Here is a 24,039-nt window from a genome sequence, read left to right as displayed (position 1 = left end):
CGAGCGCCGGGCTTCTGTCACGCGTTCTGCTCGGTAGTGCGCGCAGCCGGCCGCAATTCGGCCCTGAGCGCGGCGTTACGTTTGCTGCAGGAAATCCGGCGTAAACGTACGTGTTGTGGCAGGCTCCTTATTTCGTGTAGTCGGCGAAATGCAAACGGTTGGGCTTTGATGCCCTGATAGAAGTAACACTGAATGCGGTCTACTGAATCACAATGTTCTAAAGGGGTTAAATCACGGAATCGCAGGAGAAGGGACCTCAAGAGATCAGCGAGTCCAACCCCCTGCCCTGCAGGTACCCTACAGTAGGTCATGCAGGTAGGCAGCCAGATGGGTCTGAACATCTCCGTAGAAGGAGACTCCACAACCTGTCTGTTGCAGTGCTCTGTTGCCCTTACTGATAGTTCTTCCCCTTATATTAATTGATGATCCTGAACAAAGTGCAATCTACAGCTGAATCTGGTTACAGAATGCATGGAGTAAGTGGGTGTTAAGACAGCCCTGGGAACTTGGAGTTGTGTGAGGAGTGAGACACGTGGAAGAAAAGAAAAGCTTTATCCTTGTGAGCACAGGTGTGTTACGTACGTACTCTGGTAAAGCAGTCTTGAAACCAGGCGTGTTTCCAAATCTTACCAAAGTATTGAGTAATATTTGAAATTATTAGGAAGTGAATTGTGTGTATTCTGTACAGAAAATGACCTGCATAGAAACATTGCTATCTTAAAAAGCTATCAGTGGCATATTCACAGCATATGTTGTCTTCATCACTTGGTTTTCATCAAGTTAAGTCATTTTTGCAAAAACCTTAGGAAGTGAGGATTGAGTGATGCAGCATAGAACAGTCTCGTTGAGAAAATGGGATGAATGGATTCAGATTCTTAAGTTTGGAATGCAAATAGCTGAGCGGTACTGAAAGAGATGGATACAATCATTTTGATATGAGCTAATATGACTGGTTACTTATTCTAAATATTGCCCGGCTTGTGACAGCTCTCCTGGGATCTGTGAGAATGTTAGAGTGCACGAGAAATTTAGTCATTTGGCCATGTGTGTTCCATACCTAGGAAGCAGGAGCTATACGTTTCTTTAGATACGCAGTATAATACAGAAGAAGGGAAGTACAGAAAGGTTTCCTTACTTAACAGCCTATAAAAGTGAAAATCTGTATAAAAGATGTAATCAATCCACAAGATTTGTGCAAATAGGCAACATGAAGAATTCTATAGGAAGTCTCAATTAACAAGAAGTTAACTGATCTGCCAGCATCAAAAATTTTCTGTCCTCACTAATGGCATCACCCTTTACTAATGTATCATAAGTGTTGCAAGTTATTGTTACAGAGTATTAACAGGCATGTAAAATCCAGAAAACTCTTTTAAATCCCTTCCAGCTCTCTGTGCAGTTACAGGTTAGTGCTCTTTCTTGCCTGCTTTGATAATAATTCATTTTATTTATCTGAAACTCATAGGGCCAAGCTGTGAAAGTATCCTGTGGTGATGAGCCCATATACTTGAGCTGGATGGAAATAAGGCATCGAGGTCACCGGAGTGAAAATATTGCAGAGATGAACAGGCATTTAGCAGAGAAACTTGGCATTGCAGATGGAGAACAGGTTTGAAATGCCATTTCCTTTTTTCTTTTTTTCTTCATTTTGGGTTTAAATTTTCTTCCCTTATTTTCCCTTTCACTGTATATTCCTACATCCTCTGTCTCTAAACATGCAGTTCAATTTGCCTCTTACTCTTGGGCAGTGTGTTTAACTTGTAAATGATTCTTTCACTGGAGAAAAGTTGGGGAAATTTCCTAGAGGCAGACAAAGCTTTGTGTCATGGGATGTTAATATCTCAACATCCAGATTGTGGGGTTTAAAATTAGTGTGAGTGTAAAGACTATACTTTTCTTGTTTTACTCTACGCCTTGTTACTGTGTGGTGTATCTATGTAGTCACGTTCTCTGGTGTGGTCAATTTTATTCAGCGTAATTTTTGGCTCAAAGCAGTGTCTTATTTTAGCTTATTTCCATTCCTAGCATATTCTCCCTAGAAATGATATATCTCTTTGCAGAACCAGAGAGGTGTTGTATGATAATATACGATGAAAACTAGTGTTTGTTATCAGCTGCTAAAGCTCTGGATGCTGTGTTCGTTCACTTCCATTCACATATTGTTGAAGTCCCCAGGCTTGTGCAATGTAATCCATCCCTATCACACTGAACTTCCATCTTCTGCTTATGAATTACCTTGTGTGGTTAAAAGGAACTATGTTCAAGGCAGTGAAGACGTGTAATGAAGATGCTGGTTTTCTAGATGAAGTTTCTAGGTGGAGTTTTTATGTGTTTAAGGAGTTAAATTATTTTGAAATAATGTTACTTCTGTCAGATATTCCTGGAACCCTGTTTGCACGTCTCCTCCTGTCAGCAAGTAGAAGTGGAACCACTCTCAGCAGATGATTGGGAAATACTGGTAATAAAACCTTTTCCACTCTTCATGTCATTTTTATGTAAATGACAGAATATAGATACAAGCTGTTGTCACAATCCCCTATTCTTTTCTGCTCCTAAACAAATACTAAATGTTGTGGGTTTTCATTGTATTTTATATTTCAAATGATGTGTTAGGAAAAGTATGTAGAACTTCTATGTTCAAGCATGTTTTAAAGGTGTACAAGTACGTAGCTTAAATGATACCATATCTTCCCAGGAACTGCACGCTCCCTCGCTTGAAAAGCATCTTCTGGACCAGATCCGAATTGTATTCCCAAAGGCCATCTTTCCTGTATGGGTTGAACACCACACTCACATTTACATCAAAATTGGTAAGCAACAGTGGATGCTTTGGTGGTGCCTCGAGTAAGCCGTTTTGCAAGTGTGGATGCATTCATTCATCTGATTTGTTCATACTCAGGTACACTTATGCCAGCAGCCCCCTATGGGAGATTAGAACCATGCACAGAGCTTCTGATATGCCCGAAAGCGCGTGAGCTTGAGGAAAACATCATAGACATGCCTTCTACAGAAAGTGACATCCTACTCAAGAGTTTTGTGAAAAATAACATGGAGCAAGACGAAACTGTAAAGGAGCCTTTTGCCAGTCAACCTCACTTAAATCCAGGAGTCCCTGAACAGAGTAAGGCTGATGCAAATGTGACGTTTGGCTCAAATGTTCTCCCAAATATGTGGAATTTCATAGGGAGCATTTTCTCTCGTACAGCTGAACAGAAACAAAAGACTTTGTGTGATAAAGATGAAATGAGCACCTTCAAAGACAAGCTGCTGAACTTAATTCACATGGATTCCATTTTTAGAGTATGTCAGTCCCAGCCTCCCAGCGTACAGAATGCATCAGCCCTTCATGCATTTCTGAAATACAATGCCGTTCATATTTTTCCATGGAATTTAGAATTTACTGATTTGGATCCAAATGCTGTAGTATCTTATGGGAAAATAAACGAGGTGCTTTCCCCCAGACAGCGTCATCAAGAAGCAAAGCAAAATCTGCCATCTGAAAAGCAAAAACATTTGACTAGTACGCAAGACAAAAATAATTCCAATAGCATTCAAGCGTCCAGTGAGGGATCTGTTGTTCAGATCGTTTGGAATGGATTTGAAGACCTAAAGAGTGTGATAGAGTATGGCAACGGTGGGGAAGCCCTTCATGTTGGAAGAGTTTGGGTCAGTTTGAGCACACTATCTTTTGGGGCTTTTTATTGGTTAACATTTGCTATTGGATAACTGGAACTGGCTAGTTGATGTGCAGTTTGGGGGTAGGCTTTACAGAAGGTTCTTGAGTAAAGTCAATCAAATAATAATTGCTAGAACTCTGCCTTGCTAAGCCTTCTCACTGATTATCGTCATGCAGCGTACGCTGAGTTTCTGCACCCCTACCATTTTGGTACCAAATAGGGAAAACCCTTCAGTGTTGCTGGAGGTGCATATTTTCTTCAAAATTTCTGGGCAGCCAAACACGAGAACATGAACGTATCTGTTTATGTGCATTCAGTAATGCTTAATGAAATGTTTCTTCATCAGCTATTGCTATAAAATATGCTCTGGATTCTAGGTGTCATCATGCTAGAAAGTAATGTATCCTATTGTTACCTGATGTTTACAGGTGCTTTTATATACTGTTGAAGTTTTCATTAAAATCTTGCAATACTATCAAATAATTAGTTTTTATACCTTTTAAAATCTCTTGGTCTGTTATATATTGTTTTCTGTAGGGTGACACAGTCCCAGTGTGCAGACACTGACATTTCAGCTTTTTCTGACAAAACTATACAGCCTGCTTATGTTCTTTCTTTCCTGGAAACACAGGCAGGATCAAGAGAAATAGATCAAATGCACTCCAAATCACTGTTTGACTATTTGGACATGTTACACTTCTCACCATTTGCTTACTCTTTTATCAAGAGTGAGAGCAAAAGCCTGCAGTAATGTTTACCACAAAATCTTTTGAGACGAGCAGTTTTCCAAATGTCAGCAACCATTAAGTCTTTCAGACTTCATAAATATTTCTGAGACATATTTCCAAACTGAAAACATTTAAAACGATACAGAATATTTGAAAAATAGTTTCCTTTTTAAGGGGCAAACTGACTGGTACAGCTCAGGAAAACTGGATTTCTGTCTGTACCGAAAATATGTGCAACTTTGCTCTTTATAACAGCCTGTTTATACATAACCTGCCCATGTAAAATAAATTGCAGTCAACAAATGTTGCATTCTTGCAACATTCTAAGAATTAAGAGGAATCCTTTTTTCAATCTTCTTGTCTTTTTTTTTTTAATTATTATTATTTAAAGTTAATAGTCAACTGTAGCAAGTGTTTTCACAAGTAGGATGAAAGACACTCAGAAGTGTGAGAACAGGATTTGAATGCCAGCATCAGTTTTATGGTTTCTTAAATCTGTTGTAAATTGCAATGAATAAACCATCAATGATCAAATCTGAGGTTCTACTGGTGTTGAAGAAACTGTTATTGTACTCAATGTGAAATGTTATAGTGGTTTTATTTTCTAATGTTTCCTTTTTCTTTGCTTTTATTTTAAATATTTCAGATTCCAGATGACCTGAGAAAAAAGCTACGAATTGAAATGCATTCAACAGTCCGAATTAAGTCACTTGAATCTATTCCTAAAATTCCTATCTCTCTTAGACTGCAACCCAAACAGAATTTAGTGAGTTTATATTCTTGGTCACGTATTTGTTCATAGGTTGGGAAAAAGTAATGTTGCTCTGGTCAAAGTTGTCTGTGTTGTTTTTTTTGTTGCATTGTTTTTTTTTCTAAATGTTGAATTTGTTTGTGTTACATGATAACTTGGAAGATCTCTATCATGTATGACTGCTTTCCAAAGAAATTTGTTTTTTACTTTTCCGTTGTAAGTCATTGAAATCAAGAAGAAGGAATGATCTAACAAAGCTTGTCTAGTAATATTATTCTGTATTTTGGTCGCTGATACTTAAGTTGTTGAACTTTGTCTTGCATTTGGTAAGTACTTCAAACAGTTCTGCATCTTACCTGTAAATTTTTTCTATTTAAGGACATGATGGAGGTCACACTGGGTGAAGGAGGTAGAACCTCCAAACTTTTACTCCTAGCTTCCTCAATCCATTGATCAAATACTGTGTAGCACCTCTTAAATCATCGAGTCTTCCTTTGTTTTCAAATTGTGAAAGTGTCTTGCTTATGAAGAAAGATACTGGCATTAAGGGACACATACTAATAAGGAGAAGATGCATGTTCTTTTTAATTAGGTTAGGAATTAATTAGGAAGCAGGATGTACAGGAAAGGTGGATATAGTGCCTAGTCAGACTTAGTGACAGATTGGTAACCTGGTACTGTTTCAAACCCAGGAGCTGAATAGTGCTTTTGGATCTTGCAGTACAGATAAACAAAAGAATAAAAACTTCTTTGTGCCTTACATCAGTGTTGTTAAAGGTGGTGGAAAAGTCAATTGTTGCCATAGCAAAGGCAAAGTAGCAAAGCAGCAGGTGCTTTCTACAGAGCAGGTGACAGAAATGACAGAATTGTTGGGGTAGTGTTATTTTCCAAATAAATAAGACTGTTCATCTTCTTCCAGCTCTCTGCTACTATAAGAGAATCAAATGCTCTATGCATGGAAGGAGAACATAGTAACACCTTGTTTCATGTCCCTTTTTGTCTCTGTTTTCCTATGTAGCATAAAGATACACGTGAAGATGATGTTAAACATGCTTTCAGTGCTTTGCTGAAGGATTCTGCTACTGAGGATCTTCCGTGGATTATGACAAGCACAAACTGCATACATCTGCATATTAAAGAAGGTAAGGACCATGTAGCAATCTTAACTGTCCATTAGGAATTTTATTTAGGCAATATACCCTTTGTAATCTCTCTGTACACCATTTAATATAACATCTCTTTACACTGCAACTGTAAACATGAACTATATTTTAATAATGATTAACTTCTTTAATTATTTCATTTTGGAGTGTATTTAGTATTTCTGAATATATTACTATTTCATCTTGTGAAGAATAACAGTTGAAATTGTTAGGAATCGTAGTGGTTGTACCTTCTGTTTTTACAGGAATGGAGGAGTTTGTCCTTAGTGTAGTGGATCACATGCACACTGAAGAAGACAAGTCTGAGAATACTTTTATACTGAGTCCCAGTTTGCTGCAAAAGACTAATATACAAGTAAATATCCCATAGTATCAGGTATCGAGTAATTTAAATTGTTATATTTGGCTACAAGTAAATTATATGTAGCATTTTAAATAGTTGTTGGCTTGTTCATTAAGTTGTACCTGCGTTCTTTGTGTTATTTTACAGCCTGAGGCATTGGTAAAATTCCAGGCATGCCAGTACAACAAGGAGGATACAGTAAAAGAAACAGTTAATGGTGGGGAAAGATATGAGATATGATGGGCTGCATAGTCTGACATAAAACAGCACTTATCCTAGTCACAGTTTACATCATTGTAAACACTAGATTATATTTTGGAAATATTTTATTCACGTCATTTTACCAATACATCTTTCTTCCAGGCAAATTAAGCTTCAGCAAGGCATACTTGCAAATTTTATTTATAGAGATCCCAAAAAAGGATAGTTACTTCTATACTCTTCTCCTGTAGCTGTATTTAATGTTAAGTACTAACGTTTTCCTTTGTTGTAGGTTCTTTTACAGCCTCTAACTCAAAAAGCGGATGATGACAGCCAACTGCCTATGCGTGATACAGACAGAAACCTTCCTTACAAAAGACTAAACCACTTAGGGTGAGACATCTTCATGGTAGAAAGTGCATGAGGGAATGGGAATTAATGGAAAAGAATATTAGTGAAAGTGATCATCTTCTTTTTTTTTTTTTAATTGATGCAGATCTTACAGCATGATTCTGCATCATTTGATATTTTGGCTTGCGTCAGGCTCAGCCCTTCCTATCATAATGCTGCTGCTGTCATTTGTATAAGGGCAAACAGTGGTGCTGTATAGTAATCTTGAAGTAGAGTTGGGAAAGAGGGGACTTGAGAGACTTGTGGTAGCATGCTATTTACTATGCTACTGGCATTTTGAAATGTGTGCAGCTGAGAAGAAGGAATTAGAGCTGACCAGGGGTTAGCATAATAGAGTAGGAATGTAAAAAAACAAGTTGTATTTATTCATTTTGTTTTTCACAGTACAATACAAAACACAAAACAGATAGCCTTGCTGTTGGTGAACCTAAAAGGAGCACTGTTGTGTCAAAAGACACAAAGATTTAAGACAGATGAAGAATAAAGATGTCTGCAAATAAACTACGTGCTGCTTTATTCCTGAAAGGCTGAGTTATCTGACCCAGATGTGCACCATGTTTTACCAATTTGTTACATCCCTTAGGAGGTTGTTACTTGGACCTTCGACAAGGTGAAACCCCAAAAGCTGAAGTTAGCTCTGTTGTCTGAGGCCCGCTTCCTGCTAGGGTGATATACATTGAATGATTAATTGTTCAACAGCAGGGATGATCTGTATTTTCTGTGCCCCTGTGTTACCTCTACGGAATAAAGGTGCTGTCTTTTCGGATTGAGTTATGAAAATATGAATTATTTTGCATAATCAACATCGAAACCTCACTATACTACAATTATTACTATTTATATCATGTGTGCTGGTGCTACCCTGGGCATTTAATGTTTTATTTGCTGTTCACACACAGTGGAGTGGACAGATTAGGAGCGTCTTGTTATGAACACATAAGCCACAGTCTTTTGGGTCGTCCTTTATCTCAAAAGCTGGCTGGCATCGCTGTGGGACTGCGAAGTGGAGGGGTGCTTCTCACAGGAGGAAAGGTACGTGTTCTACTGCTTTGCACTTGCAAACTCTCCTCAATGGTTTTCCATAGTTACAGAACTGTTTTCATTAGTTCTCTTTGTTACCATGCAAATTCGAGGAACTAAAGAACAAACTGAAAAGCAAGCAGTTGGCTGAACAGAGTTGACACAGTAAAACGTTATGTATGTTATATTATGTTATATATTCACATTCAGTGTGTGTATGTGTGTATGCACACACAGGTATGTCTGTGTGTTTTATGTATACACACACATGTATCCATCTATGTACGTATATAAATTTAAATATTGATAGCAATACAATTTCAGTTTATTTCCATAGGTCATTAATCTACTCTGTGTTTATATAATAACTGCTTCTTGTCTCTGAAATATTTGAAAGTAAGAATACAGTATTTCCTCTTATTTTCTAACTAACATAAAATGTCAGTATAGTAGATGCTCTGATTTTTCCTTTTGTCTCTTGTGGTGGCATTTAACACCACATTCCATCGTAATAAAAACAACACTGAAAAAGTGGAATCACAGCACCATCTATAGTGGATGTACCCACTTCAAATTTGATTTAGGCTTTTTTCAGCCCATGTCTTCAGTCTCTACCAAGTGATGCAGAGGTGGAATAAGTGTATGCTTCTGAGGAGTAAAACCAAAGTGCTCACCGCCTTCCCAGCTCAGCTGATGTGTGTTTTGATAAAAATTCCACAGAAACAGGAGCAAATAGTGCTGTAACTTTTGCATTAGCTCACTTTTAATTTTACAGGGAAGTGGAAAATCAACATTAGCAAAGGCCATCTGCAAAGAAGCATTTGATAGATTGGATGCTCACGTAGAAGTAATTGACTGCAAAGCTTTAAGAGGTAGGATAATACCTGTTTCTTCCTGTTTCTTTCTCAAACAATTGCTGTATGACAAAGAACCGTAATTATGAGGTTACCGCATGTAATCTAATTTTTCTGTTCTATTGTTAAATTTCCTTTTGCAAGGAAGCTTTTTTCATGTCTGCCAGCTTCTGTCCCTCACACCACCACTGCATTCAAACCACTCTTGCCACGTTTATTTTAAGATGTTACAAATGAGGAGAAGGTGGTAGGATCAACTGTGTTTCTTCAGCTGTGGTGGCTGGAACAAACATTAAAAATTAAGTGTTAGAGAATACCTGTGTTAGTGAAAGTAGGTTTTTGATAGAACACGTAGCCTCATGTTGTTTCTGCTTTAAAATAGGTATCTGGATTTATAGGAGCATATGTAAGGTAGCTGAATCCAAGTATTGGAATATTACCTGAGCAAGATATGCAAATCTGATCTTTTTTTTTCCTCTTATGTTTTGTCATTAAAATGCATTTATCTTATAGGGAAAAGACTAGGAAACATAAGGAAAAATGTGGAAGAAGCTTTTTTAGAGGCATCATGGAGACAACCATCCATTATTTTAATGGACGATCTTGATCACATTGTTGGAGTACCTCCTACACCAGAGCATGAGAACAGCCCTGAAACAGTTCAGAGCAGTAGACTTGCTTACGGTAATGCTCTACTATCTGTATCTGGATAAAAGTGTAATGCAGCCCAGGATTTCTGGCACCTCAGTCATACTGTCCTAGCTGGACATTCTGTCCCTATCATTATTGCCTCTGAACAGTGTGGTATGTTTTTAGAGTGGAGTTCATAACACAGAAAAATAATGTTTAATATCCTTTTGTGGACATCATCAGTTACTTTGCAAAAATTTAACTTTTAAACAGCACTTTTGATGGCATTTAATAATGGAATGTACTGTCCCAGAAAAAATAATTGTATTGTTTGGTTGGGATGTTTGGGGGATTTTCATTGTTTTAATTTGGCTTGGTTTTGTTATTTTGTTGTTAAAAAAGAGCCTTTACACATAGGAATAAAGAAAATATTTTTAAATATATTTTTAATGCTTTTTATCTGCACTGTATATAATGTATATAATCAAATATAGAATCTTCTTGTTATTTTGCAATTCCTTCAGCAATGTCTTTTCTGTTTAGTTTTGAAAGATCTGATAAAAGAAGTTATTTCCTTGGGGAGTTTGATTGCATTAGTTGCTACAAGTCAGTCTGAACATGCTCTACATCCTTGCCTGGTTTCAGCTCAAGGAACTCATATATTTCAGTGTTTCAAACATATCCAGTCACCAGATCAGGTAAATACAGGCATTTATTAATTTGGTTACCTTCCCTGCAGCTACAGAAATTGTAGATTACTCTGGGGAATGAGGAGAAACCTGGATATCTTAGAAAGTATTTAATGATACTTAGATACTCCAGAACTCCTGTGTGACATTATAAGGCTAAAAAGTAAGCCAGGGAAAATTCCCAGTTGGTCTCATTATCCTCAGTGGAGAGAAAAAAAGATGTATTCAGAAGATGGTTCAATTCAACCTAAAATAAGTTACTCTGTCCAAGATAGGTGAGATGTTCCCTTGTTACCTATAAGGGAATTCTAGAGAAGCAACTTTGAAAGAACATGTAAGGTCACTACAGTTAGATAAATGAGACTAAGCTTTAGTGTGTTATTGTTGGTTTTTTTTTCTGCCTCTCAGAGGAATAAGTATGTGCTAACATATTATTAATGGTAATTACATGTTAAAATGTTATTACAACTAAATTTTATGAACAGGTTTGGCATTATTTTTCTATATTAATGATATTTTATTTGAATATAGTCCCTTTTGGAACAGTAAAAAGGAAAGAGGGAAGAATGAACAGTATTACTGAATTGCAGGAGGCAGTAGACCCTTGTGATGTGACGTGGGTATGGCAACTGATTGGTGTTTAACACAAGTAGTTCCTACTTGCTTGGGTGCTGGTGTTTTGTTGTGGGTTTTTTAATACTAATAAATGAATAAGGATGAGGCACCAGTGGAAAAGTCAGGTTTTCAAAAGATATCAAATTATCTGTTGTATTTTTATCTAACACTATCTATTTCGCATCCAATATGTTCAGCACAAAGGGAAATATGTTCATTTTTCTTATGAAACAGAAGCATTGGTGTGAAACAGTAGAAAGTTGAGGGTGGGAGTTTGTTTTGTTGTTATTGTTAGATTTAAGATGACTGGCAGTGCAAACCTTTGTGTTTGTAAAACTGGTGAATTTCTTGAGGTTCAGCTGAAGAGCTGACTTTAGTTCATTTTTGTGCCTACTCAGATTTTGTCATTTGAAGATTCTATGATAGTGATGTTTGAGATAACTAATACATACTTGCTTTCTGATTTTCTGAAAGCCACGTCAACTGAAAACTGAACATACGCCTCCTGCCCAATTCTATTTTTCAGAAGCAAAGATGTGAAGTGCTCTGTTCTGTGATAAAAAACAAACTGAACTGTGATGTAAAGAAGTTCTCCGATCTCAATCTCCAGTATGTTGCAAAAGAAACAGAAGGTTTTGTTGCTCGAGATTTTACTATGCTGGTTGATCGTGCCATTCATGCCTGTATTTCTAACCAGAATGCATTTCAGCATGGCGGTATGTTCACTATGAAAATCTCTATTTCATATTCTAACTTCTGTTATCCAGAACTTTTTAGAGTACACAAATGAAAAGCCAAATTTTGTTTCACATTTAAAATGTCTTTAACTGTTACATATTGTGAGGAATTTGTTACTCTAGGTTATATGGGTTTTTTTGTTGTTTGTTTGTTTTTTCCTTTAAAGCAGAATTGAATCTGTCGACTGTGGATTTTCAGAAAGCTTTAAAAGATTTTACTCCATTAGCTCTGAGAAATGTCAGCCTTCATAAACCTAAGGACATTGGCTGGGATAGAATAGGTGGCTTAAAAGATGTGAAGCAAGTACTCATGGATACCATCATGTTACCTGCAAAGGTATGCAGTAGTTTTAAATCAGTTACGTGAACTTTGTACATCTGGTTAGTAGAACAGTTATGATTTTTAAGAGGCAGCACAATATTTGACAGAAGGAAGACAAATATGGTTTTTTAAGCTGCTTTTCTATCTTCAAGTCTTCAAGTATTTTCAGCTACCAGAGAACTCTTTCACCGTACCCTTCAGAAATCAAACACTAGTGATTATTCAGTACACTGAGGAATAATTGCCTGTTTCATAACACGTCTTATTTGGTGTTGTTTTCCAGTATCCAGAATTATTTGCGAACCTGCCTATACGACAGAGATCAGGAGTCTTGCTCTATGGAGCACCTGGAACAGGAAAAACACTGTTAGCAGGAGTAGTTGCTCGAGAGAGCGGAATGAATTTCATCAGTGTCAAAGTAAGAAGAAAATTGATTGATTCATTTGATTAACTGAATTAAATAGCTCTGTATAATAGCTGTGAGTAGGTGCTTGTAAAAGCAAAATATCAAAGTTAAAAACTCATCAAAAATAGAGAGTGTCTGTGGATATCCAAGCATCTGAGTTTCTGGAACTTCACAGTTTTATTACTGAGTTTGTTTCTTTTTTTAATAATTTTTCATTAAGCTGAATAATCTTCAGTTGGATTGTCTTAGTTGCCCATCTTATTAATAAAAACAAATCCTGAATTTTGGTTCCGTGGGACCAGAAATTGGGCAATACATTTTAAATGTATTTTCAAAACGCAGTGTAAATTGTTACCTGTGATACAATAATACATATTGTGCTACACTGGAATATAGTTGGAATCCTGACATTCTCTTGGTTACAACTTACCTCACTCCAGTATGTAAGATCAATGCTGGTGTTAAATGACAAATTAAAGCCAAAAATGTGTAACACAGATGTTCTTTTCCCTCTTTTAGGGACCAGAGCTGCTCAGCAAATATATTGGAGCAAGTGAACAAGCAGTTCGAGATATCTTTAACAGGTTGGCTTTGTAAGGATTTCTGATGTTATCAGTAGATTCTATTGGTTGAAGCTCTGTGAAATGATTTTGTTCTCAGAGAGATACAGTTATCAAATCATTTGTGCCAAAAAAGGGGTCAATAAGTTGCCAAGATATGAACATCATCTTTTAGGAACTTTTCTAAGAACAGTTAAGATCAGGGTGCACTTCTGAAGGTGATTTTCATATTTCTCTCCACTTTAGAGTGCTTAGCAATGAACACAGTATATAGAGTCAAACTAGACTTGGTATTGAAATCCTTGGTGCCAATAGTTTTGTTTTTACAAATATGCCCTAATTTGAGCTTCAATGCTTACTAATGTAAATGTATTCTTCGTAGCCTTTGCTTCTCATGTAGGTTGCAGTGTAGACAGTCTTTAAACTGTATTTATATAATCCAGGACCACATCTGAAGTGGTTGAATTTTAAAGCTCTCATGTGTATTAACACAACTGAATACTTTAGAAAGGGAAAACTGAGGAGAAGATACATCATAAAAATGAGCAGTGATTCCATAGAAAACAAATTCCTCAGAGCCTTTAACTTTTACAGGAGACGAGTTTTTTTATCCTCTATTTATATTTAACTGAATGTTGTTTGTTTTTAAGAGCTCAGGCAGCCAAACCTTGCATTGTTTTCTTCGATGAGTTTGATTCCATTGCTCCTCGCCGAGGTCATGACAACACTGGAGTTACAGACCGAGTGGTTAATCAACTGTTGACTCAGTTGGATGGTGTGGAAGGTTTACAAGGTAAAAATTCATCTGTGTGCCCCTTCCCTCCTTGCACAGATGTTTAGCAGGTGTTAATGATATTTTCTCCATGTTTTCCAAAGGTGTTTATGTGCTAGCTGCTACTAGTCGCCCAGATTTGATTGATCCTGCTTTGTTAAGACCAGGTCGACTGGATAAGTGCCTGTACTGTCCTCCTCCAGATCTGGTGAGAAAACAAAATGTTTTACGTGACAAACCAGGAAAACTGGGAAACTACTGGGCTTCAATTAACCTCCATTTCTTTATATTTCAAATCTGGCCAGACTGGGGTCTATTGCACAGCTCCAGTTGTACATAAAAATTCACTCGTGCCAATACATTGGTATAAAATTGCGGCAAAACAAGAATGTTTATCACAGTCTTAAGAATCAAATAGTATTCCAGTGATTGCAACCGATTTAAAATAATAATAATAATAATAATAAATATTCTGTAGCAGTAAACTGTTCTGCAGAAATTAGTTGCAGGGTCATGTTTATAATCTTTTGCATCTTCCAATAAATTAACAATCCTGTTCTGCTGTTTGCTTGTGGTGGTGAACCCGGAGGCATTCCCAACCCTTGATTATCTGAAATTTTCAGAGCAGTTTATTCTGAATTCTTGTTGATTCCACCCTTTGCCCACATCTAATTTTGAGTGTACAAGTTCTTTTAAGTCAGGTGTGTCACTATCTAGGAAGGGAATTTTTTTTAGTTCATTTTGGATTGGGCCTTTAAGGCTGTACAAGGCATGTCTTTGGTTCCCCATTTTATATTATAGTTGTGCTGTTCATTTTCAGATTAATTGGAAAATTTAACAAATGCCACATCATGTCATTTTTAAATGTACACAGTGATGTTCCTGCATGCCAAAAATGCAAATATATTCTGACTTCTTCCTTTTTAAATTCTGGTTTAGAATATGATCCTTCAAGTAAATGGAAGTACTTACTACTTCCATCATATTTCTCTGTGCAAAAGGAAATATGACTAGCAGTGTTCAGCTTCATATTTTGTTTATATGGCACATATAAAAATCTCAGATATTGGATGGGTATTTAGAGGAATATATTTCTGTATTCTATACTGTGTTTGGTACAGCTTCTCTTAACCTCGTCAGGAAAAGGTAACAGAAATCATGTCTGTTTTAAAGTTCGATTTTTATTCAGTGTATCCAAGATGTACTATTATTAGGGTAGTATCTTTAAAGAAGATAATTCTTCCCTCAAACAGGAATTTGCTTGTGACAGAGACAAAGCACTCTCTAGGAGAGGAGAAGGAAGATAACAGCTTGCTTTACTGACAGTTATTTTGTTGTGGTTTTTTTTTCTTTCTTTCTTTACAGAGTTCACGCTGTGAAATCTTAAAAGCTCTCAGTCATTCTCTGTCCTTGGCAAATGATGTGGACCTTGAGTATTTGGCTGCAAAAACAGAGCACTTCACAGGGGCTGACCTAAAAGCTTTATTATACAATGCTCAGTTAGAGGCAATACACAATTTAAGCTCAGGTTTAACACAGGTAAATTATACAGATATAAAAGATTGTCTCTTTATATTTCTATGCTGGTATGTTTGAAGGGTTAATTCTATCCATTGTGTTTTTAGCAAAATTGTTTAATAAGAATTAAAATCTTAATGTGTATGATATCACGTGAGAATAATGTAATAAATTAGTTTAAATACTTCTTAAAGACAAGATTTTTTCTTTAATTTTTGTGAGAAGCATTGAATATAAAAAAGACTTATTTTAGCCTAATCTCTTTATTGTTGTTGTGAGAAATGACTGATAGACCAACAGGAGGGATCACTCAAAGCTTTCAAAGAGTATCTAGCAAATTCCGTTCTGAAGTGACACAATTCCAGTGATGGAGGAAGCAAGGAACTGGTGGGTCTTATGGGGAACTCTGACAGATTTAATGTGATCTGAGGTTAGGGGAGGTGTGGAAAGAGGATGGTGATAGGTGGACTCTGGAAGACCCCTTCAGATAACACCCATATTTAATATAAGGTACAGGATCCCACTGTAAGCTTTTATCCCTTGTAAATGACAGGCTCCTTTTCTCTTCTAACTTCTGTTCAGCTGCCTGCCATCATATTTTTAATGCTTGTCTTGCTCTGTCTGGAAAGGGGCAGGCATGGCTTCCACTACTTGGAGATCAAAGGAAACATGGCTGTAGTGGCATGAAAGCAAGGGGAGCTCGTATTCCAAGAGAAGAATTGCTAGAAGCAAGTGCAAATCAATACTTTAGTTTGGACTATACCTGAAATATATTAATGCATTACAGACAGCAATTAGCTGTGAGTTAACACCTGTAAACGTTCTGCTCTGTTCTTTGTCACAGGATTTTGGTTCTAGTTCTGATAGTGACTTCAGTCTGTCTTCCATGGTTTTTCTAAACCATAGCAGTGGTTCAGATGACTCAGCAATAGATGGAGAAGCAGCACCTGAGCAATCTCTTATTTCTTTGGACATGTCTGAGTTACTTCCTGAAGATCCACGGTCCAACATGTATCGTCTTTATTTTGGAAGCTCTTATGAATCAGAGCTAGGAAATGGAAGTCCTTCAGAACTGGTAAATCACACTCTCGATATTTTAAATTCTCTAAAAATTATCAATTGTGAAGCAGGAAAAAACCCACAAGATATAATAAATACAGTTATGTCTGCTTTGTCCTTCAAACTGTCTTCACCCTATGCCTTGTGGGTCCAGTGTGGGAACCAGCGTGGGAGATTCCATGGCAGAACACAATATGAATTTCTCTATAACTTTGAAGAACTTTTAAATCAAAATCCCAAAATACTGCTTAATGCTTTATTATCAGGCCAACTGTATTCATACCAGGTCTTACTACCTGGTCTAGTGCCTTGTTACCTTCCAAAGTTTATTACTGAAACAGTGGTCTTTGTTTGCTTGTTTTTTAACTGAAAAAAAAAGGTGTTATCATTAAACAGTCCCCATCCAGCCCTCAAGGATTAAGTTATAAGAATCAAAAAACTATTTTTCAATTTCTTGTAGACTAATAATTAATGGAATAATCTGGCCACAGGGGGGAAAAAAAAAACAGCGGAAAAAAAATATTAGCTTCCATTGTTGTTCTTAGAAATAGAATTTCTGTTGTTGCAGCATCTCATTGCACAGAAATCAGTATGTTCTCTGGCAGTCTTAGAGGTAGAGATGTCCTCTTGGCTAGCCAGCACCTGTGTCACAGTGCTGACCAGTCTCCCTTGGCTGCTGGGTAAATATAGCAGAACATGCTGTGTCTGAGCTCCTTACAGTGGAGAGAGGACTTCAGACTTTGCATGTGATCCATTCGTTCTGAGGATCTGTTGCAGAATTGTATTTACAGGTAGTTATCAAAGCTGTTAGAATCTTGTTTTCAAAACTGTCTTGCATTGGTTCCTATGGCCAAAAATAGCTTCTCTTCACACTGGAGAATTTCTGACTGCTAAGTCTCGTAAGGTGCTCTTGTGTTTTATCTTGTATTATACATGACAGTGTTCCAGTAATGTACCTTGAGAGACTTAGTTTTTCCTTTAACTGTGGAATTTCTTCAGTGAGGCTACAAGGACTTTCATCTTTCAAAACTTTGGAACTTTGAAGTTGCTTGTTTTATCCAGTGCACAGAGAATTTGAAGGTGATAGAAAATGGAATGTCATTCCAAAGCTAACTGCATGAACTACCTCAGATTTCAGAACCACTGATTTTTGTACATAAAAAGAGCTTTGTATTTACTAGACATTTATTCTTTTTTTACATAGGCTATTGCAAAAATGTTCAGATTTTTTTCTGAAGGGGGAACACTTCGTTTTCAAACTTGTGCTTTCTTCTATGTCTGTACAAATGGTTGCATGATATATTTTTGAGAGAAAGTACTCTTTTTTCTGGTGGGAGCAAGGTTGTACTGAATGAAGTTGGTAGGAAAGTTAGCTGAATCTTAATGTTTGAGTTGCTCTTTTGGATCCATAATAAGTTAATGTATTTCTCTTTGTGATCGATTTAGAGCTCTTTGTGTTTGTCTGGACCAAACTCTATAACTCACGATTTTACCAGCATCTCTCAGAGAGACACAGCATCGTCACAACCTTCAATGCTTAGAACAGTCTCCCAAGAAGACTCACTGGAAAATAACCAGGAGCAGCAAATAGAGCACCTGAGGACAGAAATCAATGCTATCAAAGCCAATTACAAAAGCAAGAATGGAGTATGGCAGTTTTGTGTAATATTTAGTCTTAGCACTTCCTTTCGTTATATTCTAATAAATAATTCATTCAATAATATTAAAAATAACAAAGATAAGTGATACCTAGTTTGAGGAAGATAAGACAGGCATGTGTTACTAATGCAGGGGGAAGCAGTGATTGTAATAGTGTGTAATGGGGAGGGTCCACAGTTACTGATACTCATGGCAGTGGGTCCTTTTTCTGTAGTAATTTTCATTGTTTATTCGTGGCTCTGTTTTCCAGGAGGATAGCACCCTTAATCAGTCTGTGCTTGCCAAGAACACTTTAATTATTACCCAGTCCCATTTGATGACTGCTCTTGAGGGTATAAGACCATCCATTAGCCAAGATGACTGGAAGAATTTTACTGAACTGTAAGCATTATATTTTTTATTATTAATTGTGAGCTCAAGTGGAGATTTGGTCTTTCCATATTTCTTATTTATCAGAACCACAACAGTTATTTAATGATACTCTATGTGCTGAATGGCATGGAAATTGAGTGGTTTCTGACAGCAGTTTTTTTTTTCACCAATACCAAGCTACACAGTAGAAAGAGGAAATTATTTTACCAGTGTGGGTGTCTTTTATTGTTTTTATTAATGTGGGACCTAGAAATTCTAATCCCAGACCCAAAACCCCTTTTATTATGTTAAAAGCTATACCAGTACAGAGAGGATTCTGATTCTCTAAAACGTAAAGCCAGGTCCTGCCTGTTCCCACTGAGTAGCAGTCTACCATGCTTTCAAATTGCTGGGTTATGACTTTCACTAATGACCTCTGTTAGCTACTGTATTTGGGAAGAGGTATGATGCTTTGAGTCCTCATTACATATGTTCCCAAAGAAAAATAATTTGCAAAAGAGAAGACATACTGAAAATGAGAACATGTCCATTAAACTTGAAAATGACTGGAGTGAAAAAGCTGAAAAGTGGCATCAAAACAATCCATGATGTTTTTTGGACTTGAGAATTAAGGTGTGGTCTACCTGAGGTGCTACATGGATAAGCAGATCTTAACAGCAGGGATCAGAGAGAAGGAAAGGAGAATAAGAGCTAATTTCTAGGAATTCCCTGTCCACTTTTCTTCATTCCCCTCTAAATAGTAATAATTAAAGTATATATATATTATTTTAGATTAATAGTAATTAAAAAAAAAAACAGAGCTTTGTGCTCTGCTTTGCCTGAGTCAGAGTAGTGGATGAAAACTCCTCCAGGCCTGCAGGTCTGAGAAAACAGGTGCTCTTCATTTCAGTCAAAATATAATTGAACATTGATAGTTCTGTGCTGCATTACTGTGTATTTTGGGGGCATATGCAGACAAAGGGATTTCAGACTAATATGCTGCTGTCTTTTACTGTTTCCAGGTACAATAATTTTCAGAATCCCAAGAGGAGAGGACAAGTTGGGTCAGCATTCAGACCAGGACAAAAAATGACTCTAGCATAGTAACTTTTAATGTGCTTATAATTACTGAATTGTAAATGAAAATGATAAATGAGAGCTTAATATTTAAGTGATTACATGAGATTATTTATATTCATATGGGTTTATTAATGCAGCGGTTGAAGAAAAATGTCTTTCTAGTTCACATGCTGTAAAATTATTTCACATTTTATTTTGAAGAAAATTATCTTCCTGGAAATTAATATTAAATTTTTGAGAGAAATTCTGTTATGTTATGTCCAGTTGTTTACCACAAAAAATTAAATTTTGATTTTATCAATATACATTGCCACAACCTAATAATGATCTCCCTGTCTAAGTAAACTGTACTGTGTAAGGCAAGAAATGATGCACTGACATTCTGTACAGCTTTTTTCTAATGGCTTTTGGAGGGCTCAGAGAAGAGTGCTACTTCGTATGTTTATTGATGGGCCAACAATACTAGTAAGTAATACTTCCAGAAGAACTGTAGCCAAAAAAGAAGAACATTAAGACAAAACAACATAATTTTTATCTTGTCTTTTGCCACCATTAATTATTCAGAGTAACATCAAGTTGCATTTCATAACAATCATATCTTTCTAACCCTATCTTCTTCTTGGAGACTTGAAAAATCTCTCGTTTGGAAGTTTTCCTGCTTTACATGGGGTTACAGTCACGTCTACTTTCTTACAGTGAGTTTGCTAAAGAGTTGTCTTCCTCAGCTGATAGCTAGATAAAGTCTTACAGCAGGGGAAAGGAAAAGGCCTGGAAAGAAAAAGTACTGGAGATGTTTGCTGTGAGTCCTTACCACCCTTTCATAAGGGTGCCAATACTGTGGGCTTTTGCTCACTTTTGCTGATCATCCTTCCCTACTGTTTACCTCTGAGATAATTAGAAAGCATTGATTTTTCTAGCTGTAATTACTATCATGTGCCTTCTCATACCTGTGGGGCACTGGCAGCATTACCCCTCCTGTGATCAGGTGATACGCCTGGCTTTTATTGACATTGCCAGCTGATGCTGACCTTTCCCCAGCAGCCAGCCAGCTTTTCCTTGTAGTCGAGGGACCTCTGAAGAGACAAGAGATAAATATAGATACGAGCACTTATCTTGTTTCTAACGTGCAACTGACACTTTCACTTTGCAAACAGGAATTCCATTCCTGCTACTGTCCCAGAATGTTTCTTAAAAAAGTGCTTAGGCAGCTTTGACTCCAAAACTGATTCATATTTGGAAATTTCCTCTTACAAATGTGTAGCTGCTAAATTCTTCAACTGCTGCCTTGGAAAGAATGTACCTGTTTTGAAGTGATCCAGAGTTCCAGATTGAGTCTGCTGGTGACATCTGACAAAAAGCCTGGGGCAGATAGATTCAGCGTGTGCTGACAGGTGGTGGTTGTGACAGCAGAACGGCGAAAGCAAGTTACTGGAAAAAGGTGATGTGAGTGAGTTGATTCTGCTAAAGGCTGGCTTAGTCAGTGCAATTAACTTTACAGAAAGGCTCAGGTGTCTGAATACGGAGAGAATTTTGTAATTCCTCATGATCAAAACTGACAGGCTTGCTTTGCCACAAGTCAGGGCATTAAATACCATCCAGTGTGTCAGGGTTGTTTATTGTTATGCTCTTCTGCCACAAATCCTAATTGTTTTTTGTTTCTGCTGTACAATTAAAAAAAATCCACAAGGTATTTACTGTGTAACTTTCAAACTTTAAGGGAACAAACTTTTGTTTTTCTTATTTCCAAGTTAAAAAAATAAAGAATTTTCTAGACCATCTGAAATGGAATCAAAAGGCTTAGATAATGTTTCATAATAAACATCACCAGCTAGAATTCTCAACAGTTTAAGTCTGGCAGTTAACAGCCTGCATAATGAATCGTAGAATGGCCTGAGTTGAAAAGGAGCACAGTGATCATCCAGTTTCAACCCCCTGCTATGTGCAGGGTCACCAACCACCAGACCAGGCTGCCCAGAGCCACATCCAGCCTGGCCTTGAATGCCTCCAGGAATGGGGAATCCACAGCCTCCTTGGGCAACCTGTTCCAGCATGTCATCACTCTCTGTGTGAAAAGCTTCCTCCTAATATCTGACCTAAACCTCCCCTGCCTCAGTTAAAACCATTCCCCCTTGTCCTATCACTATCCACCCTCATAAACAGCTGTTCTCCCTCCTGTTTATATGCTCCCTTCAAGTACTGGAAGGCCACATTGAGGTCTCCCTGCAGCCTTCTTTTCTCCAGGCTAAACGAGCCCAGTTCCCTCAACCTTTCCTCATAGGAGAGGTGCAAATCTTGCATGTATGTTTTAGGTTTAAAACGGATTCTGAATTTCAGTTTGACCAAAGCTTTTGTGTGGAATAATCTACACTTGATGTTGTACGGGGAGTTTCTCCCTTCTCCTGTTTTGGCATCAGGGAAGCAAAGTATGTTCTTCCAGCCCAAATGCAAATGTTTTAAAATATAATTGCAAACCAAAACTTTTGCATTACATGAATTTATTGTTTTCCCAGGTTGTCTTTCTCAACAGCTGTGTGATTACGTGTGTGTTCATATCATATGAAACCGTACGTAGTTCATCTTTTTCACAGTAATTCTAAGCTATCATTTTACTTGCCTAATTTATTTTGTAACTCCCAGTTACTATAAAAATTGGGGAAAAAGAAATCAATGCTGTACGATTACGTATGGATCTGGCTGTTAGTCATTTAATACCTTCTGTGCTCCTGTGGTGTTTGAACAGCAGGGTGGGAGCCTTTCCAGGTAGGCAAGATAGTGATCATAGGATCATAAATAATGCAGGAACTTGACAGAGACCAGAATAAGAAGGAAATGTCCTCCATGGATTACACTGGTATTTGGAGCATTAGCTCTGCGCCGTGGAGTCAGGAGTCCTGACAGTGCTTTGTCTGTACCATTTGGCACGTAGGAATTCACTCCGTGACACATCACTGGGAGCAGTGCGGTAATAGCTGCCACTCAGGCACCTCAGCTGGCAGCACTTCACCCACACACCTCAGAGCAGCTCGCTGTGGGGTTTGTAGAGGCTGCTGTGTTTTTACACCGCTCTTAACGTGAGGCATCTGTTAGCATGGCTTTGGCTTGAGAGGTGAGCGTGGGTTATGTGACATGTTTTGCATTGGGCACAAGGGAGACAACGTCCTCAGCTTCAGCACTGTTGTAATACACAATATCTTTAATTAACTAACTCCCTGTTCTGCACCAGGTGCAACATTTTGAGACGCTAGTAATACAATAGTTCTGCTTCAGGTTTTTAGCAAGCCATGTATCACGTTACTTCTGCCTTTGCATGAGCACAGACACAGTGAGATTGGAATTGTACAAACCTTGCCCCGGGGAACAAATACTTATGCTTTAGTTTTCCTATTCCTGGAGTTGGTCAAAGAGTGGCAATCTGCTATAGGCATCCTGAAGTGAAAATGCATGGATTAACAGTTAGCAGTGTTCTCTAGGTGGTGCACCAGAGGTCTGGGATAAAATACCTTCTGATCTGTGGATTGTAGCTGGTAAAGAAGTGCTACATCATTTCACTGGCATTCAGGTCACCAGTGTGAGCCAACCCAACAGAAACAGGTGTGAGCAATTCCTCCTCCATATCCTCCAGCAGCTGGTGGGGTTCTTGTGGGACTCCTAGTCAGTGCCTTCCAGTAACACTGTGCAGCAGTGGTGGTACATCTGCAGCTGATAGATAACAAGGGTGGATTTTGGATCTCTTAGGAGTGGTGTCCCACACGGTATCCAAAACTCCTTGGTGTTAATAGCTAGAACTAGCTGAAATGATTCTGTGACAAATGGAATCTCAGGGAAAAAGGTCATTTTGGAGTTCCTCTGTGCAGTAAAGTGTAAAAACAGCGCTAAGTGTCTTCAGCAGTGGCCTGAGCAAGGATGCAGCAGAGCAGGTGTGTGTTTGTGGGAGGGCCAGCTGAGAAGTGCATGCTGATGCAGGGGTTTGGTACAAGAAAAATTTTCAGGCCATGAAGCTGCTGGGTGAGCTCCTTTGCTTTCAGAGAGCAGCAGCTCTCTAGAATAAAGAGCAAACTATTTGAAACCACCCATAAAATGCTATCAGTGTCTCATTATACAACTCCAGCATAAGCACAGGAGGATCAGAATCACCCTTACAGCCAGGGTTGGCGTTGAGGCCAGGGTTGGGGCTTGGTGGCATTTTCTGTAGAAAGGTATTAGGAAGGTACCTCTCTCTCACAAGAGTGAGCTGTTATTTGACTCTTCCAGACAAACCAGTTAAAATCCAGTGCTAATCTCCATGTCCCCCATGATTGCCAAGTTTCAGGAAACTCAGTACGTTATTCCTTGATACGTACACATTATCCTGACAGCACGCAAGTATTGTACTGAAGTGCCTTTAACCAAAATCCTGACTAGAACATCGTGACCTTGGCTCGATAGCAGAAAGCAGCACTGGGGCGGGGCCATTGGCCGCGGAGCTCCGAGCCCGAGGATGAGCGGCGGCGGCG

At 37.9% G+C, this 24,039-nt stretch overlaps 2 protein-coding genes across 8 annotated transcripts in view; both read left to right on the top strand.

The window, feature by feature from the left end:
• The first annotated feature begins 133 nt into the window (after positions 1 to 133).
• PEX1 (peroxisomal biogenesis factor 1) lies at positions 134 to 21,227 on the top strand. 7 transcript variants are annotated; one of them, XM_010712568.3, is made up of 24 exons: positions 134 to 315; positions 1,466 to 1,609; positions 2,375 to 2,458; positions 2,696 to 2,810; positions 2,900 to 3,666; positions 5,052 to 5,171; positions 6,175 to 6,298; positions 6,565 to 6,674; positions 7,156 to 7,256; positions 8,174 to 8,306; positions 9,070 to 9,166; positions 9,662 to 9,832; positions 10,322 to 10,476; positions 11,609 to 11,798; positions 11,987 to 12,156; positions 12,425 to 12,559; positions 13,067 to 13,131; positions 13,758 to 13,900; positions 13,984 to 14,087; positions 15,245 to 15,418; positions 16,242 to 16,472; positions 17,903 to 18,118; positions 18,366 to 18,496; positions 19,489 to 21,227. In XM_010712568.3, the coding sequence occupies exons 1-24, from the start codon at positions 310 to 312 to the stop codon at positions 19,568 to 19,570; spliced, it is 3,768 nt and encodes a 1,255-aa protein (XP_010710870.1). In that variant the 5' UTR covers positions 134 to 309; the 3' UTR covers positions 19,571 to 21,227. The 7 variants fall into 7 exon arrangements, with proteins under 7 accessions (XP_010710870.1, XP_010710871.1, XP_010710876.1 ...); XM_010712569.3 differs by having other exon boundaries at positions 11,990 to 12,156; positions 19,489 to 21,226; XM_010712571.3 differs by having other exon boundaries at positions 136 to 315; positions 11,990 to 12,156; positions 17,903 to 18,103; positions 19,489 to 21,226.
• A 1,468-nt stretch (positions 21,228 to 22,695) lies between these two features.
• Positions 22,696 to 24,039, top strand: part of FAM133B (family with sequence similarity 133 member B) — a 25,679-nt gene continuing 24,335 nt past the window's right edge. The window contains exon 1 of the mRNA XM_031553891.1: positions 22,696 to 22,702. The gene's annotated coding sequence lies outside the window, so the exon portion shown is untranslated. The remainder of the gene's footprint in view (positions 22,703 to 24,039) is intronic.

This window comes from Meleagris gallopavo, chromosome 6, assembly GCF_000146605.3.
Source record: "Meleagris gallopavo isolate NT-WF06-2002-E0010 breed Aviagen turkey brand Nicholas breeding stock chromosome 6, Turkey_5.1, whole genome shotgun sequence".
In the NCBI taxonomy this organism is placed as follows: Eukaryota; Metazoa; Chordata; class Aves; order Galliformes; family Phasianidae; genus Meleagris; species Meleagris gallopavo.
Note: the sequence above shows the minus strand (reverse complement) of the source record. Positions and strands in the feature narration are given on the sequence as shown.